General features: G+C 52.5%; 1 protein-coding gene across 6 annotated transcripts in view; it reads right to left on the reverse strand.

Moving 5' to 3' along the window:
• The window catches only part of ZNF592 (zinc finger protein 592), a 59150-nt gene that overhangs the window by 12645 nt on the left and 27817 nt on the right, over positions 1-18688 (reverse strand). For all 6 annotated transcript variants that reach the window (XM_042987991.1, XM_042987992.1, XM_042987993.1 and 3 more), the window contains 7 exons: positions 16343-18620; positions 9381-9559; positions 3328-3504; positions 2894-3053; positions 2492-2779; positions 2147-2259; positions 1451-1586 (listed from right to left, as the gene is read on the reverse strand). In XM_042987991.1, coding sequence (XP_042843925.1) covers positions 1451-1586; positions 2147-2259; positions 2492-2779; positions 2894-3053; positions 3328-3504; positions 9381-9559; positions 16343-18601 — 3312 coding nt within the window. In that variant the 5' untranslated portion in view covers positions 18602-18620. The remainder of the gene's footprint in view (positions 1-1450; positions 1587-2146; positions 2260-2491; positions 2780-2893; positions 3054-3327; positions 3505-9380; positions 9560-16342; positions 18621-18688) is intronic.

Consider the following 18688-nt stretch of genomic DNA (forward strand, 5'->3'; position numbering starts at 1 on the left):
CGAACCGGGTTTAGATCTGGTTTCTTTCAGGTTTTTCTGTTGGCTGGTGCTTTGTCTAATGTAACGTATGTGTGCGGCCCCACGTTCCAAAGACACGGGACGGGCATGTTCTCTGCTCTCCAGAGAACACCCTGCCACCTGGCTTCTGAGGCCCCTCCAAGAGAGAGTCTCTGTGTGCACAAAGATAAAACTGTCATCTTTGGGGCACCTGGGTGGCTCAGTCAGCTAAGCATCAACGCTTGGTTTCTGCTCAGGCCATGATTTCAAGGTTCATGAGATGGAGCCCCACGTCGATCTCTCCCTCTCTGTCCCCTCCCCCCCCCCCACGTGCTCTCTGTCTCTGTCTCTCTCTCTCTTTCAAAACAAATGAACATTTCAAAAAGTTTTTTAAAAAGACTGTTGTTTTCTACAAAATGATAGCACTACATGCACACTCTTCCTCCCCCTGCTTTTTCTACTGAATGACATGTGTTGGCCATCGTCTGCATGAGGGCATACACAGAGGCTTCCTTCCTCTAACACTGGCAATGACGAAGCGTCCCCGCTGGCAGACATTCAGTTGTGTCCCGTCATTATCACTGCACACAGCCCCGCAGCGAAGATCCTTGTACACACCTCCTCAGGCGCGAGGCCGAAGCTACAGGGCAGACAAACCCTAGGGACGGAATGATGGCTCCAAGGGCACGTGCATTTGGAGGGGGGTGTGCGTTTTAATCACAGGCAGATGTTGCCAGAATGTCAACTGACACCCCACCTGCTCTGTGCGGAAGGGCCTGCCGACCAACGCCCTCCCTGAGTGGCCGAGAAGGAACGCCCTGGAAGTCCAGGCGGCTCTCAAATTCCCCCCGACATGCCTGACCCTCTGAGGAGCAGCCCTCCCCACCATGGAGCAGGAAGGGCCTACAGTGGAGGGGGACCAAGCGGTTCTAGAAGTTCAGCAGAAATAATGGGAATAGGGCACGAAATGGGGGCAAGGTCATGGGACGAGGGCCCAGGCTAGCAGGGGTCTGCACCCAGCGCCTCCCACAACGACTGTGTGTGTGTGTGTGTGTGTGTGTGTGTGTGTGTGTGTGTGTGTAAGAGAGACACTCACTGCCGTCCTCGCCTGACAGGCAGCCCTGCCCTTCCCCCTGACCCAGGACTAGTGGGGCAGAAACAGGACAGTGAGTGTGAACGCACTCCAGTGTCCACACAACATGACACACAGCTGAGGAAAGCATCCCAGTGACAGGGAAACCACAGGAACAAAAGGCTGATGGGCGGTCTCACAGATCTTTGTCCCTGTCCTTTACCTGCATGCAGTCTCCAGGTGGGTCACGCGTGACTAGGGAATGGCCTACATTGAGGGAAGCTGTGGCTGCTGGTTGCTCCCCGGAGCCCTCCTGCTGGCCCTGCAGCTCAGGGGGCTCACTGAGCAGGCGCCTCCAGGGGCAGGGGCCCCCGCACTCACCTGAGGGGAATGTCCACCCGGAGGTCTGACTTTGGACGTCTGGCTCAAATCAGGGTTTCTGATACCATGCATAAGGCTGATGTGGCTCTCCAGAAGGGAGGGCCGAGGAAAGCTGGGGCTGTCCTCTGTGCAGTACCTGCAGCCGAAGAGACTGTGTAAGAGGACAGGCTCCGAGCACCCCTGGCAGGAGCTGAAGCTGCTCCTGGCTCCAGGGGAGAGTCTGGAGCAGGCAGAGAGCTGGCTGGGTGGTCATCGGGCTGGCTGGGCAGTGCTGGGCTCCCAGAGAAGGTCAGCTGACGAGCCGGCCAAGGTGGCAGACAATAACAGCAGGTCTCACAATATCTGTGCTGGCCCTAAGCCAGGTCAGCAAGGAAGAGGCCAGGCTATGTCCCGAAGCACAGACACGATGCGGAAGCCTCTCGGCCAGACGGGGCACAGTGACACCGCCAGCCCTCCGTCAGAGCAGCGGGCGGTGCGGCCCAGGGTCAGGGGGGTACGAAGGGGGAGGGCTCAGGGGCCAGCAGGCTCTAGAAGCTGGTTCCCTACCGGCCCTGCCTTCTGACTTAGCCACAGCGTTTTCCCATTAGAAACCCGCTCATATCATCTTGCTTCCGACCCCTGATCTCACAGCAGAGAAAAGCCCTGGACAGACTTTTTGAATTTCAGGCCTCCCGGCTCCCACCTCCAGGGACTCACCCGCAAGTGTAGACCTTCTTCACGGTGTCGTGGTTGTTGCGGATGTGTTTGCGCAGGCTGTTGGGGGTGTGGAAGGACTGCTCGCACTGCCGACACGGGTACCGCTTCAACGTCTACGAGAGATGACGGGACGCAAAGCATCAGAACAGTAAGACGGTTCTGGGTATATCTTTCTACTCGGGTGACGCAGGCAGAAAGGGGCTGCCCCAAAGACCTCGGGATCTGTGGTACCCACCCTGCCCCAAGCACCGGGAACCCTAAGGGGTCAGCCACACAAGGGGGCTCTGAGCCCACAGACGTCCAGAGAGTCCTGGCACTGCACCGTGACGACGTGACGACACTGACCCGACCGTGGCTCTTCTTCATGTGGGACACGTAGTTCTCCCGATCAGGAACCCACTCCTGACACTCCTGGCAGGTCCAGCCAGTGTTCCTCAGCCGGGGCCTGGCCTCGGTCCTGCGATGGGCCTCGGGCCTGCCCCAGCGGCCGGAGGGCAGGGAGCTGCCCCGAGCGGCCACGCTGGCGGCCGGGGGCTCGGTGGGAACTCGAGAGCCAGGCCGGCTCGAGGCCGTGTCCGACGAAGACTGGAGGCTGGACAGCTCGTCCACGTTTCGGGGAACACCGTGGGTGCTCTGGGGATGGGGAGAGCGATTACTGACTGGGCGAGGGGAAAGGTGCACAGAATCAGACCCCCCGGCCTGAGGCGCGTGTCCTCCTCCCCAGCCTCCTTCCCTAGGGCACCCCACCTTGACGTGCTGCATCAACTCCGGCTTCTGCAGGAACAGCAGTGGGCACTCAGGGCACTTGAAGACGCCCACCTGCGTCTTGCTGGCATTCTGATAAAAATGCTGCTGAATGTGTCTCTTCTTGTTGAAGACCATTTCACAGGAGCACTTATAAATGAGCCTGACGAGACAAGCCCCGGGGCGTGAGGTGGCCAGGCTCTTGTGGGCACAACCTCCACCCCCACTCTGCTCTCTCTGAAACGGGGTCCACTCCGGGGAAACACTACTCTGAGCCGATATGGATGCTCCCCTGCCTCAGGATGTCTTCAGTGACCTCCAGGCACCCCTTCCGCCAGCCCCGGCTCCCTGGTCCGTCCCGGAACCTCCCCCCCACCGTAGCACCTAGGCCACTGAGCTCCACCCCACGGGCCTGCTGACCCTGGAGCTGCACTCACTGGGAGGGTCTGTGGGGCTGGGTGGGGTGCTGAGAGGCGCTGTGGTCCGCGGTGCTGCTGGCAGTCTTGAAGGCCATGGGGCAGAATGCACATTTGTGGAAAACCTGGCAGTGTCGCTCCTGGATGTGGCTTTTCAGCAAGGCCAAGGTCAGGTGGACGACCCCGCAGTGGATGCACCTGGATGACAGGAGGGGGCGGGGGTGTCAGACCCAGAAGCAGCGCTGGTAAGGGAGGGATGGAGAGCAGGGACAGAGCCATCTCCGGGACTCTCTGTGTCCCCCTCCCTTGGGCACTGTCTTCCATCCTCCACACCTACGTCCTGAGAGCCTGCCTGCTGCCATCTGGCACAGTGCGGTCACCCAGGACACCCAAGCCCAAGGCTGTGCCTGGTAGAGAAGGGGGGAGAAACCCGCCCCTCCCCTCACCGGCCAGAGGCTATGCTTCTGCAAACCAAACGTCTGAGCCCAGCTGAGAGAAGCTGGCGGGAATGGAGAGGGAGAGGAATGGTTCCAAAAGGACATAAACAGCATCCTTTGAAGTGTGACACGACGGCAGGGGTACAAGGGAAACCGGGAGGCGGCTACAGGAAGCCTGTGCCTTCCCACAGGCTGGTACCCAACGTGCAGGGACGGCCACTTAATAAAAAGTGCAGCTAGAAATGCGGCGCTCAGCACGGCAACAAGCACATTCAAACACACAGCCCTCAAAGCCCAGGACAGAACCCTCCAGAGCCTGTCCGGGGAGCTTCAGGGGCAGCGGGAACGCTCTACGCTGTACTGGCCACATGGCAAGCGGATCTAAATAAAATAAAATAAGACACAGTGGCCAGTCACGCTGGCCACACGTCAAGGGCTCCACAGCCAGATGTCGCTGGTACCATTCTGCGCTGTGGGGCTCATGACTGTCACAGTGTCTCCTTGGTGGCACAGTGGATAACTTTTTACATCTTCTCCCAGGTTGTATTTCCTGAGCTTTGTTGGGTGAATATATCACTTGTATAATGTATGAACAGTCTTAGGCCATTTTTTCTGAAACGGGGGCATTCTGAAACTTTCAACTTCAAAACCTCTCTCCATACACACCGCCTCTTCTTTTCGCAGGATCACAGGGCCATGTGACCTCCATGCCATCCTGCTCCATTCCAGTCCCTGGACACACACCCAGGTCTCCCCTCCATGAGAAAACATCTTCCCTGCTCCTAGCCACTCCTCTCAAGATAACTTCTCTCTTCCTTTCGTTGCAGTATTTCCTGACCCCATAACCCTGACATCCCCGTAAGCACTAGAAGAGAAGCTATTGCTTTCCTGAAAAGAAGGACATGGGGGTGCCTGGGTGGCTCAGTCGGTTGGGCGTCCGACTTCGGCTCAGGTCATGATCTCGCGGTCCGTGAGTTCGAGCCCCGCGTCGGGCTCTGGGCTGACGGCTCAGAGTCTGGAGCCTGCTTCCGATTCTGTGTCTCCCTCTCTCTCTGCCCCTCCCCCGTTCATGCTCTGTCTCTGTCTCAAAAATAAATAAAACGTTAAAAAAAAAATTTTTTTTAAAGAAAAAAAGGACATGGCTTCACTTAAAAATTCTTTGGCTCCCAAATATAACCCCTCAGTCCAGTACGTTAGCCCATTTTCACAGTCCACATAAATCAACACAGAATCCTTTTGTGTGCGTTTAGGGGGGTGGGCAGGAGATGGGACCACCTTTGCGAGCTTAATCAGTTACGAGAAGCAACCCAAAGAACCAGAAAGCTGTTGGCAGTGATCTCCGAGGTGCACTCACTAGTAAATCTGTACATTCTTTAAATTAAGTGTTTCTAATGCAAACTACTGAATTATATTTTCTTTTCTCTCCTGCTAAACAAAATAGTGACCAACTTCTAGCACACAGAAGTACTTCCATACCATGAGGCATCGTAAGGAGGAAAAAAGTCCACACATTTCCAAATTCATCCAAAGTGGCCGAGTATACCTGACATGTGGAAAGAATCTTAAGTGACCATATTTGTGCAGTTTGACCAAACTTCAGCAGGAGGAATATACTCTTCAAAAATGCAATGGAAAATCCATTCTATTTACCTTATAGACATTCTTCAAAGAAACCTCAATGAAAGTAAAAACATGAAGGTTTAAAGGGACATACATCAGCTTCAGTGAAAGACTGAATCAAGTAGGGTTTACAAATTGATGAAAAAGCACTCAGAAGACAAATCTGACCCCACAACACAGCTCTTCACCAATTTTTTAAGAGAACATAGATAATTATGGAATCATATGTTGCGAAATATGTAAAATTTTTCTAAAATTTTTTTTAAATTTTAAAATTTTTTTTAATTTTAAATTTAAATTTTTTTTAATTTTTTAAATTTTAAATTTTAAAATTTTTTTAATTTTTCTAAAATTTTTTCTAAAAACAAAGAGTAGTAAAATACTTAATTGTCCTAATAATCACAAATAAGAAAATGACATATCATTAAGAACAATCTAAATTTGCTCCTTTATGACATCATTGGTCGCTCTCCAAATTTTCAACAAAGAGCAGAATAATTTATATAATTCTAAAATATGTATATAATGTATATACCCCTTTTACATAAAATACATACACATAAAACACATACAAAATGTACAGGACTTTGACAATGTCTTCAAGAAAAAGCAAAAATAATACAAAACAAAGTAATATTGCAAAACCCAATGAAATGGAACATAGGTACATTTTCAGAATTTACTAAAAAATATAATACCCACACGATGGGAGAAAATATTTGCAAATCATGTATCTGACAAGGGACTTTTACCCAGAGTATACAAAGAATTCTTATAACTCAACAGTAAGACAATTTATAATCCAGTTTAAAAATTTGAAAAACGACATTTCTCCAAAGAAGATACACAAATACCAAACAGAAAAGATGCTCAACACCATGAGCCATTAGGAAAATGCAAATCAAAACCATAACGAGACACCACTTTATACCCACAGGGATGGCTATCAGAAGTCAGACCATAACAAATGCCGATGAGGATGCAGAGAAACCAAACATCCTCCTACCCTGCTGGCAGGAAGATAAAAATGGTGCAACCATTTTTTAAAACAGTCTGGCAGCTCCTCAAAAAGTTAAACGTAGAGTTAGCAGTTGACCCAGGTATTCTAGTCCTAGGTATATACCCAAAAGAACTGAAAACATATGTCCACACAATAACTTACAAGGGAATGTTCATCAGCGGCATTATTCGTAACAGCCAAAAAGGCGGAAACCCAAGTACCCATCAACTGGTAAACGGATGAACAAACTGTGGTGTATATACATATACAATGGAACACCATTCAGCCACAAAAAAAGAATGAAATGCTGATATATTACAATATGCATGAATCTTGGCTAAGACTACATATTATATGATTCCATTTCTATGAAATGTCCCAAAGAAGCAAATATAGGAGGCAGAAAATAAATTAGTGTTAGGGGTGGGGGAATGGAAGGGTTATGAATGTAGAGTTTCTTTTTGGATGATAAAAATGTTCTAAAATCTGTGGTGGTGACTATACAGCTCTGTAAATATACTAAAAACCATTGAGTTGTACCCTTTAAAATGGGTGAATTGTATGGTGTGTGAATTATGTCTAAATAAAGCTAATACAAAAAATATATGTGAATAGTTGAAGATCTTAAGTGCCACGAATACTATGTTAGCATACACATCTTCTGAGTTCAACCACGGATCACCGAAGATTTTACTGTCAAAACCGTCAGTAAGCCATCTGGCTGAATCGCATTACATTTGTGTCTGACATTCCTTACAAGAAGGCTTGATAAACTGAATTGCTTTTGAGACACTATGTTTCCTTTTAGTCTTACAGAAGAAAGTAAAACAAAACATTGAATTAAGAGACAAAAAAAAAAAAAGCCATGAATCCATCTATGCTATTAGAAATGCCTTGGATTTAAGATTCAAGGACAAAAACCCAAGCATTGCTTGCATTTTTATTGGGCTGGATTTGATCTTGGAGCAAGCAGCACACGCTGAAGTCAAAGTTGGAAAGGTGTTTTCAAACGTTACACCACACTGTAAAAACACACATTCAGGTGTTTAGTTTAACAATGTGGCCCGGGGGGCGCGTGCCTGGCTGGCTCATTGGGTGGAGCACACAACTCTTGATCTTGGGGTCACGAGTTCGAGCCCCACGTTGGGAGCAGAGATTACTTATGAGAACAAAAATGGGCTGGGAGCTGCCGAGCACTGCTCCTCTGCAGCATGGTGGTGAGGGCCGTGTGACCCCCTGCTCTGTCCTGCTCCTCCGGCACAGCAGCTTCTCCACCTCCCTAACGTGCACGAGAAACTAGTCCACATTTCAACATGCTTCCCCCAAGACAGAAGCCTGGGAGTCGCCACTCGCCCCTCCCCACTCTCAGCCCGGTCTACCAGCTCCCGTCAAGCTCTAATGCTTTACTCCCTAAAGCCTTCCCGGACCCACCTTCTCTCTGTCCCCACAGCCAGAGTGCTCGGTGCTTCATCTGGACTATCACACTCGCCCCTCAGCCAGCCTCCGGGCTCTCCCCTCTCAAGCACACACGTCAGCTCCCCAGAGCGATCTTCCTGAAGCACAGGCCTGCAGGGACCACCGCCCTGCTACAAATCTATCTGTAGCCCCTCACTGTCCCCTGGAGAAAGTCTAAACGTCTGCCAAGGAATACAAGGTCTTGCCTGGGCCTGGCCCTTCCAATGCCTTAGTCTCTTTTCTCTCCCCCTCCCCCGCCCAGTTCATCTCCACCCCCCCTCTACAGAAATGCCCTCTACAGGGCGCATGGTCCCTGTAACCTTCTCTGTGCTGGATAACACACGGAGACACTCTCCCCTTTTCTTTGGCCTGAAAACCTCCTAATATCTCCACTCTGAGGCTGTCCTGACCGCTCCTCTCCTGGGGCACTTCCCATTCTGAGTTATAGTCACCTGGGCAGCTTTGTGACCCATCAGACAGAAGCCCCTGGGTCCTGAGTGTCTGGCATGCTAGTAAAGGCAATAATAAGTACTCAGAAAGAAAGTTACTAGATTAACTAAATCAATATTTTTTTTACTACCAAAGAGAAGAAAACCTTGCTAAATTGGTGCCGAACTAACTTTCAGATGTGAAAGTTATTAAGTAAACACATCAGAAGATGTAGAAACTCTCAAATGCAATAAATCAGTAAAGGGGGCCCAACTGAGCTGATGTAGAAGTTACAGACCGATGAGTCTGGGAGGGAGTATTCTTCCCCATTTTGATCTTTTTCCTGAAAATGACTTCTTGCCTACATTTATTTGACACATGGCGGGGGGGGGGGGGGGGGAGATTCAGTTTAAAATAGAGTTTTCTTGGTTTTACTTTGAGACTGATCACTTTTTCCATCGTCAGGTTTTGCTGGTTTCTAACAAACTGACAAAAACTAGTCAACATAAAGACACCAGAGCTCTTTGGGTTTGGTCTTGCAGTTCCATTTGGTAATGGAAATCGAGAACATCTGAAGTACGACAATTAGGAAATGTATTATCATGATGGTACTGTAAATTTAATATGCCAAACACAGAAGCTTTATCAGCAAATCAACTTTATATACTTTTAAAAAGCAAACGAGGGGCGCGCCTGGGTGGTTCAGTCAGTTGGGCGTCCAACTTCCGCTCAGGTCATGATCTCGCGGTTCATGAGTTCGAGCCCCGTGTCGGGCTCTGTGCTGACAGCCCGGAGCCCGGAGCCTGCTTCGGATTCTGGGTCTCCCTCTCTCTCTGCCCCTCCCCTGCTCACTCTCTCTCTCTCTCTCTCTCCCTCAAAAAATAAACATTAAAAAATAAAAGTCAAACTAATCTCCCCAAAACTTCTCCTTTAAAGCTACATTTTAATGTTTAATTTTAGCTCTTTATTCTTGTCCCCCTTTCTCTTCTTGTCCTCTACCTCGTGAAAATGCCTGTCTCTATACCAATCAACATCACTGTCTGATGAGGTGGGATCCCAGGCCCCTGAAGACCGAAGGTCATGCTGGAGCACGCTCTGGCCCAGGAGCAGGACCAGCGCGGGGCAGCACCCACCTGTAGCCCACCTTGCGGGCGTAGTGCAAGCAGTTCTCCTTCACGTGGGTCTGGAAGTAGGCTGAGCGACAGAGGGCCCCGCACTCCGGGCAGCAGTAGGGGGACTTGTGGGCGTGGATCCGCTGGTGGGCACAGAAGCTGCACTGGTTGGGCAGCAGCATCTGGCACACCTGGCAGGTCTAAGAGAAAACACCAAGAAAGCCGTTCAGGCAGGTGCCGCAGGCTCACGGCTCTCCAAGCACCGCGGTCTGGCTCCCCTGCAGCGTGGGTCAGAACAGCCCCCTCCCCCGCCGGGCTCTCCTCCCACCCTCCTAGGACACTCGGGGCCCCTGGGCCTCGTGACAGGTGTCGACCTGACGCCCAAGCAAGCTTCGCCTCTCACCTTACTCGTCAGAGACAGGGCTGACGCTACATTCCCACAGACCAGTCCCGCTTCTAGGACTGCGAGTGTTTCTTCCCTCAGGCTGAGCAGAAGACCAGCTTTTCCCCTCCAGAGGCCAAAGGCGCTTCCCGAAGCCTCAGACCCCACTACGCTCCCAGAACCGCCAGGGCCTCCGCCCTCGCTCAGCAGAGGCAGTTCCTGCGTGACACCGCTAGCCCGTTCAGGGACTTCCAGAGCAGACCTGATTGGCTCTCGGAAGCCCCCGGGCCAGGCGGCCGAGTGGCCTTGCCAGCGCCCACTCCCTCGGCCGGGTTTGCCCGCGCAGGGGTGTCCTGAGCCGCAGCCGACCACACACACCTGCGGGAAAGGGCAGGACGGGCAACGGCTCCTTCGCTCCCAGACTCGGGAGAGAACCTGGGGGGAGAAAAGTCCTGCGGCCGCCCCCTGACACCCTCGTGGGCACAGCCCCTCTAGTGGGCACAGCCCGGGGGAAGCAGCAGACTGAGCTGGCGCCCGAGGCAGGGGCCCTTCTGGGTCGGAAGGAAAGCGCCGCACTCGCTCCTCGCTGCGGGGGCCACTGACCTGGGCCCAGAGTTGTTCAGAGGGCCAGGTCGTTGGGGAAGACAGGAAAAGCAAAATCCAGAACGTGGAGCCTCTACAGGACATACCACCCAGTTTTTTCAACAAACAGATTGCAAGGGAAAAACAGAGAGAGAAAGGGAAGTTACAGATTAAAAGAAGTTTAAGAGAAATTTTCAAATCGCAATGTAGAGCACTTATTTGGATCCTGATTCAAGCAAGCCAACTGTAAAAGAAATGAGACAATCAGAGATACTTGAACACTAACTTGGTGATAATATTGGGAAGCTTGACATTTAATATTAAAGTTTGATAAGAAGAAGAAATTATCATTGTGATTAATTTTGAGATGTGATGATATCATGTCTGTGGTTTTGGGGGAGGAACCTCATGTTTTATAGATACATACTGAACTATTATAGATATGGTGATGCTGGGATTTGTTTAAAAATAATCCGGGGGGGGGGGTGTTAGAAAATACATAAAACAAGATGGACCAGGAGTTGATAATTGTTAATACAGGGTTCGTTATGCCATTCTGTCCACTTTTATATGTGTTTGGGACATTCCATAATAAAAAGGCTTTAAAAAAATTTTTAAAGTATTATTTTAGATGTAGAACAGTAATGAAGCTGCACCCTTCTGTGTAAGAGACGGAGGAAGATGACCTCACACACACACACACACACACACACACACAGGCACACGCATGCACACGCACAGACATACTGATACGTATTTGTAAAACAGAGCCATGGAAAGATAAACTGAAAGTGAACAGAAATGGTTACATATGGGGCAGGAGGGAACAGAGTGAAAGGGACAGAGACAGACGCAAGACTTCAGGGTGGACTCTGTCATACGGTTTTTAAGTTTGGAATCACAAAAATGTTTTACATAGTTTTAAAATAATAAAAAATTAAACTAAGTAAACAAAAGCATTCCCTAAAAATTAAAAATCAGAAACTAAATAATCTAACAATGTATCAAGCTGGTGACATCACCACATAGAAAAAAATAACTGTTCCCAGTGTGACCTTTAAAACACAGCATTGGGGCGCTTGGGTGGCTCAGTGGGGTAAGCATCCAACTTTGGCTCAGGCCGTGATCGCACAGTTCGTGACTTTGAGCCCCGCGTCAGGCTCTGCACTGATAGCTCGGAGCCCGGAGCCCACTTCAGATTCTGTGTCTCCCGCTATCTCTGCCCCTCCCCCGCTCTCTCTGCTGCTCCCCCCCCTCAAAAACAAACATCAAAAAAAATTTTAAACACGGCATATTGACTTATACATCTTAATGTGATCTAAGAGCAAAAAGAACTGGAAACACATCTTCAATTTTATTCAGTTGTTCTAACATTAGAAATAATATTGGTATTGATATTTTGAACTTTATGTGTATGTATGTGTGGTAGGAAAATCTTAGGAACCAAGATTTTCCGTATAAAATCAGTTACGTAAAAACTCTGATTTGGGGCACCTGGCCAGCTCAGTCGGTAGAGCACACGACTCAATCTCGGGGTCATGACTTCGAGTCCCACGTGGAGTGTAGAGACTACTTAAAGAAATAAAACTTTAAAAATACATGCATACTGACAACCATACAATAAAAAAAAACGTATACTTCTTAGCTCAGGCCACAGCAAAAGCCTAGTAGCAGATGTACCCAGCGAGCACCTCTGGCGTCCAGAAGGGGACTCCTAAGCACCATTCCTCACTTCAAGATCCCTGGTTCCTCAGAAGGACGGCCGACTCCTAGTTCAGCACAAGAAACGCGCCCAGTACATCTTTTGGGGGCTGAAAGTAAGGAAGCTTCTCAGGCTTTACGAGTTCACGTCCGGAGGGTGCAGGAACCAGCCTGACGGGGCCCCACGACCAAAGACGTGGAAAAGTGACTGACCCCAACATACCAAACACGTGAAAACCACTGCTTCCATGACAACGGCAGAGGAGGCCACCTCACACCCACTAGGATGCCTCCCATCAAAGGCAAACAGACGCACAAACAAAACAGAAAAAGGTGTTGGGGAGGATGTGGAGAAACTGGAACCCTCGTGCTCTGTTGGCGGGAATGTGAAATGATGCAGCCGCCATGGAAAATGGCATTGGGGGGGGGAGGGGGCGGGGATCCGTAAAAATTCTGAAAGAGAGTTTGCCCCTGGTCTAGCCATTCTACTTCTTTTTTTTTTTTTAATTTTTATTTTTAATGTTTATTTATTTTTGAGAGACAGAGAGAGACAGAGAATGAGTGAGGGAGGGGGAGAGAGAGAGGGAGACAAAGAATCTGAAGCAGGCTCCAGACTGGGGCTGTCAGCATAGAGCCTGATGTGGGGCTTGAACTCATGAGCTGTGAGATCACGACCTGAGCCGAGGTCGGACGTCCAACTGACTGAGCCACCCAGGTGCCCCCTAGCCATTCTACTTCTGTGTACACACCCAAAAGAACTGAAAGCAAGATCCCCGAAAGATGTGTGTGCACCATGTTCACGGCCGGGTTCTTGCCGATAGCCAAGAGGTGGAAGCGGCCCGAGCGGCCGTCAGGGGATGAACGGAGAGACAGAGGTGGTCTAAACACACAGTGGAGGGCCAGGCAGCCTCAAAAAGGAAGGAAACGCGGTCACGTGCTACAATACAGCCGAGCCTTGAGGACACCATGCTAAGCGCAGTAAGTCAGTTGGGTAACTGAAAAAACCAGTCCTGTGTGATTCCATTTGTACGAGGTACAGAGTAGTTGAATTCATAGAAACAGAGAGTAGAAGGGTGGTTGCGAGGGGCAGGTGGGAGGGGGGAAGGGGGAGTTGTTTCGTGGGTATAGAGTTTCAGTTTTGCAAGATGAAAAGAGTTCTGGAAATTGATTGCACAACGGTGTGAATGTACTTAATGCTACTGAACTGCACACTTAAAGAGAAGGGTGAAGACGGTAAACTCTAGGCTATGTGTATTTTACCACAATTTTTTAAAATAACAGAAAATCGTGGGGCGCCTGGGTGGCTCAGCAGGCTGAGCATCTGACTTCAGCTCAAGTCATCATCTCACGGTTTGTGAGTTTGAGCCCCGTGTGGGGCTCTGTGCTGACAGCTCAGAGCCCGGAGCCTGCTTCACCTTCTGTGTCTCCCCCCACCTCTCTCCCTCTCTCTCTCTGCCCCTCCCCCGCTCACACTCTGTCTCTCCCCCTCTCTCTCAAAAATAAACAAACATTAAAAAAATAAAAAACAGAAAATCTTAACACACTACTTGAGATTGTTTGGGCATCCACTCACTACTGCAAATACTGTTAACTAAGGGAAACAAATTAAGTATATATCCCATTTTCCAACATAAACTATATTTCAAGGTAACCAAATAGCCCTCATCAAAGAGGAAAAGATACTTTATACAGAACTCCAGCTAACAACTGAGAAAGAAATAATAAAATTACAAAACACCCTTATGCAACTCCTAATAAAATGACTGACTCCAGGAGCAATTATTAATGGATACTAAAATAATTACACGAAGTGTAGGGAACGTTACAATGAAGGCATCAGAACATCGCCACCTGGACTCACTGGTCATACTGAGCATCGTCAAAACAGAGGCAGGCAAGGACTCTGTGCCTCCCTGAAGTCAAGAAATACGAAAGGCACGGTAGTCCCCCTCCTCAAAACTGCCAATTTCTAGTCTACCCCATAAGATATGGCATATTGAAGAACAAATTAATTGTATGAGGAAGCACCGGTCAAAGCCAGAATTGTCCTGGAAAATTGCCAGGGCCCAGGGACCTGTTTCTTCAGGAAATCAGGGACATGAAAAGTAAGTGGGGGAGGGGGTCTGGTGGGGTGGAGTGGGAAACAGTGCTGTTCTAGAGTGAGAAATGTAAAAGACATAAACGAATGTTAACACGTGGGTCCACGTTTGGATCCCCATTCAAAACAAGCCCAACTATAAAAAGATAGTTTTCGATACAAAAGGAAAATTCGCGTATGGACTTGTATTAGACAACATGAAAGAATTGTTATTCATTTTGTTAGAGGTGACAATGATACTATAGCTGCATAAAAGCTTAAGACCAAGAAAAAATAGTCTCTCTGTGCTGACATCCTGCCCAACAAGGCCACATGGAACACCAGAAGCCCTCTGGCCCCGCAGAGGCCGGCACACCCAGGGAGAGCTCGCAAGGCCCTCCTGTGCTCCTGCACCAGTGAAGCCCGTCTCCCCCCTCCCGCACGTGGCCTGAAGCCTGGCTACTGTCTCGGGAGACTCAAGTCCCCCAGCCAACAAGGCTAGGTTTGGATCCCAGACCTCCAACCTTACCCTCTGCCTAAGACTCGGAGACCGCACTTAACGGCGGGACTCCCCGTGAGGGATTTGAGCTGGGCTGAGAGAAGCCCGACGGCCTTCCTGGCTACCCTCTCCCTTCTTGTCCGGGGGACCTCTGGTCCAGCTCCCACCAGAGGAGAGCGACACACAGAAGCAGCAGGATGGGAAGGGTGTCAGCCGGGGATCCTATACCCCGACGTCTTCCTGCACGGATTTTAGAAGGCGGGTGAAGAACAGTGTGGAAAAACACCAAGCGTCAGAACTCTGCGGAAAATGGTTCTGATCACATGACCTAGAAGAAGAGGTCCTGGCCTGAGTCAGCCATGTGGGGACAGCCAGAAGACCAAAGCCCCCGGGGAAAGGGGCCGGGGTCGCCACACTCCATCGGACTCACCAGAAGCAGAATGCAAACTGAGGGGAAAAGGCAGAGAGGAGAGACAACAGCCACCCCACCAGCACCTCGCTGGCCCCGCCCCGGGGGCTGCAGAAGGTCGCCAGGCCACCAAACTCCACCACTCCTCTCCTCCCGCCACTGAGCTGAGCGCACTTTGCACTTTCCGGCACCTTTGTTCCCCGTACTCGGAACACCCCGGCCCCTCCCCCTCCTCCAGACTCTTCTCCAGGGTCCAACTCAATCCTCCTGTCATTCCCCACGGCCCCCGCCCTCCGCCTGGCGCCTCCTCGCGTCAGTCCCTCTCAGGCACTCTGTGCAACCTCCTCTACAAGCCTGTCAGCCCCAACCTCGGTCTGCCTCTGCCTCACATTGTAGCAGGGGTGAGCCCTGCCCCCGCTGAGCCGCGGGAAGCCCTGGAGGAGGGGTGTGACTCCCTCCCCACCCCCCACAGCACCCCTGTGCTCCGCGGGGGACGGGGCGCACGGGGCGCACAGGGAACACCTGTGGAGAGCTCGTGGGCCACCAAACGGGTGTGCGGCCCCTGCTGGACTAAAGTAGAAAGAGCTGCTTTGCTCTCCTCCCAGGCCTCTGTGGCCCTGGCTTAGGGAGGCTGGGTGAGGGGCTGGGCTTGGCTAGGTCGTGAAGGGAGTCACCTGGAGGAGGAAGGAGAGAGCCTTCCGGAGGCACGTCTGGAGGCCTGCTTTCACAGGGCCTCGTGAACACAGACAGCCACCGACACAGCCCAGACAAACACCACTCTCGTCAAGAGCTGGAACACGCACGTACGCGTGGCTGCTCTCCTGGAGTGGGAGGACACAGAAGGGAGAGGCCCCAGAAGCTTCTGCCACGGCCTGCGTTCCGGGCCACTCTCCTTCCTCAGCCCGACCCTGGGGAACAGCTCAGGGGTGACGCGGTTCCGAGAGCACGGGCCGTGGTACCGGGCGGCGAGGCCCCCACGCGTCCCCAAGCTCTCCGGGCCCGTGAGAACACTGTGTGGACCCCTCCCAGGGACCTGGGGGCCGCCAGCAGAGACCCACCCAGCGGAGGGGGTGCTGAGTGGCCACAGATACAGCGGGCAAACCTTCAGAGTCTCCCCGGGGGGGTGGGGGGGGGGTGGGGGGGGGGACCCTTCCCCCAATAAACACCAAGCACTATGCATTCAGGAGGGTCACTAACCATCAGGCCAGACGTCCTCTTCTAAGACTCCTAAGATGCCACCAGTGCCCCCGCATCAATGAGCTTTCCTCCATGCCCAATCATGGAGCTCGTGTAAACCAGGGGCCGACGGCCAGCGCAGGAAGGGTCTGCTTACCAGCCCCTCGGTCTCCTCCGTCGTTCTCTGGAAATGCGCAGCCATGGCCATGTAGTCGCGTATCTGCCTGTGACACTCGAGACACTTGATCCCGTGCCGGATGAGCCTCACGGGGTCCGGGTAGAGCGGCAGAGCCGGAAGGGCCGGGCCGGCACCGCCCGGAGCCGGGCCGTGTTTGGGGGAAGCGGGGGCGGCGGGGGCGGCGGCGGCGGGGGCGGCCGGGGCCGGGGAGTTCGCGGGGGCGGCCGCGAACATCTGGTCCACAGAGATGGGCTTCACGAGCAGCTGCGAGCACTGCATGACGAGCCCCTTGCTCTTGTGGTCGCGGGCGTGCCGGAGCAGGCTGCACTTGTTGAAGAAGAGAAGCGTCTGGGAGCACAGCGTGCACAGCACCTCGATGTGGACGCTCCGCCGGCCGTAGTGCTGGCTCAGGCTCTTCTCTAAGGCAAACGCGTCCCCACACTCCAGGCAGCAGTACCCGCTGGCCGGCACGTGGATCCTGCTGTCCGCGGGCGGGCTGAGATTGGGCGCGTAGAGGGGCACGGGGTTGGAGCTGTGGAGGACCTTGTTGAAGACCTCCACGGCCAGCGGGGCGGCCTTCTTCACCTGGTGGACCAGGGGCACGGACATCTGGGTGAGCTGCGGCTGGCTCCGCCGCTGCGCGGAGGACTTGGCCGTGACCGACGCGGCGACGCTGTGGGGGACCAGGTTCAGGTTGGCCAGGTGCACGGCCTTGGGCAGGAGGCTGGCGGGGGCCGGCGCGGACGCCTGAGGCGCCGCGCTCTGCTGCTGCTTCCTGCCCGTCTGCGGGCCGGGGGCAGCCCCCTTTGGGGCCCGAGCCCCGGAGCTGCAGCAGGAAGACGAAGATTCGCTGGCCCTCGGCGCGCTCTCGTCCCCCTTCTTGTCACCCTGGGGGCTCCCGGCGTTTGCGCCCGCCTCAGGAGAGCGCTCCACCGCCGGCAAGGCCGTGACCTCATCCTCTGGCACCTCGCTCGGGGCCTCGGCAACGGCACTCCCTAGAGGGGACCCAACGGGGGACTTACTGGGATCGTCAGGGTCCGGCAGGATCCTCGTGACGGTCCGTTTGATTTCCCCCGATGACGTCTTAATGGTTTTGATCCTGACTTTGGGAATTGCTGGTGGGGAGCTGGCAGCCACCGAAGGGGAGCCTTTGCTGCTGCTGTCACTGCAGATGCTCCGAGGGCTGTCCGAGGGCTTGATACTCTTTCTAGTGGCCTCCAGGGGGCTCCGGGGACTCTTTGGTGACTTGGGCATTTTGGGGCTGCCTTTGGAGCCCTCTTTAGCGGGCCCTGAGGGTTCCTTTGTGTGGCCAGGCTGATCCTCCTTGGTGACACTGGCCACTCTTTTGGCCTGCAGGGCCACCAAGGCTGCGACACAAGAGGACAGCTTGGAATGAGCTGGCTTCAGACGCTGCCTAGGGGGGACTGACGAGCAGGTGCCGAGCTCCAGGGCAAGCCCCTTAGGCTCTCCAATACTGTTGCTGGGGTGGCTGTTGAATTCCAAAGCTTCCCCAAAGAATCGACTGGCATCCAGCTCCTTGTGAGGCTCCCCCACCTTCTGCCCACCTCGCTCGTGTTCCTGCTGACTCCCCAAGGGCAGAGGTTCTGGCTTGGGCTCTTTCTTACAAAAGTGATCAAACATATGCAGCTCTGGGACCGGAAACTTTGCCAGAGCCTCCAGGACTGGGCCCCCCACAGGCCCACACCCAGGAGGGGGTGGAAAATAACCGTCAGAGTGCTTGGGCTTCATTCCAAACCCATTATCTTTGATGGCATCCTCAGGTTCTGGGCTGGAGATTGGACTGAACTGGTTAAAGGTCGGTAACGGCTCTGACTTGGAAGGTTCTAGCTTGCCGGGGAAACTCCTGGCACTGTCGCCATTCATGAAAGTTGAATCAAATTTCCCACAGTTGTGACCCAGGTTGTGGGGATCTGGAGGCAGGTCTGAGCCCCGGAATCCATTGTGGAGGAGGCTGGGAGCGATGTGGTCCTTCTCCGCTTCGAACGACTCCTGGCGGCTGGTGTTCTTGACGATGACACTCACGGCCGGCACATCTGAGGCTGATCCTGAGTGAGACAAGGACACGCTCTCATCCATACACATGCCTGCGGGTTTGAGGGGACTCTCATTGTCCTCACTGGGGGTCTGGATGGCCTCCTTGGCATCAAGGCTGGTGGGATCTGGGATGTCAAAGGCAGCCAGAAGGTCATCAAAATCTGGAGTTTTCATATCCCCCATGGCTGGATGCTGGCAGGGGCTACAACAGAAGCAGAACAGGATCAGTGATCCCCGGGGTCCCCCTGGACTCTGTTCAGCATCATCTTC

This window comes from Panthera tigris, chromosome B3 (assembly GCF_018350195.1).
Source record: "Panthera tigris isolate Pti1 chromosome B3, P.tigris_Pti1_mat1.1, whole genome shotgun sequence".
NCBI lineage: Eukaryota > Metazoa > Chordata > Mammalia > Carnivora > Felidae > Panthera > Panthera tigris.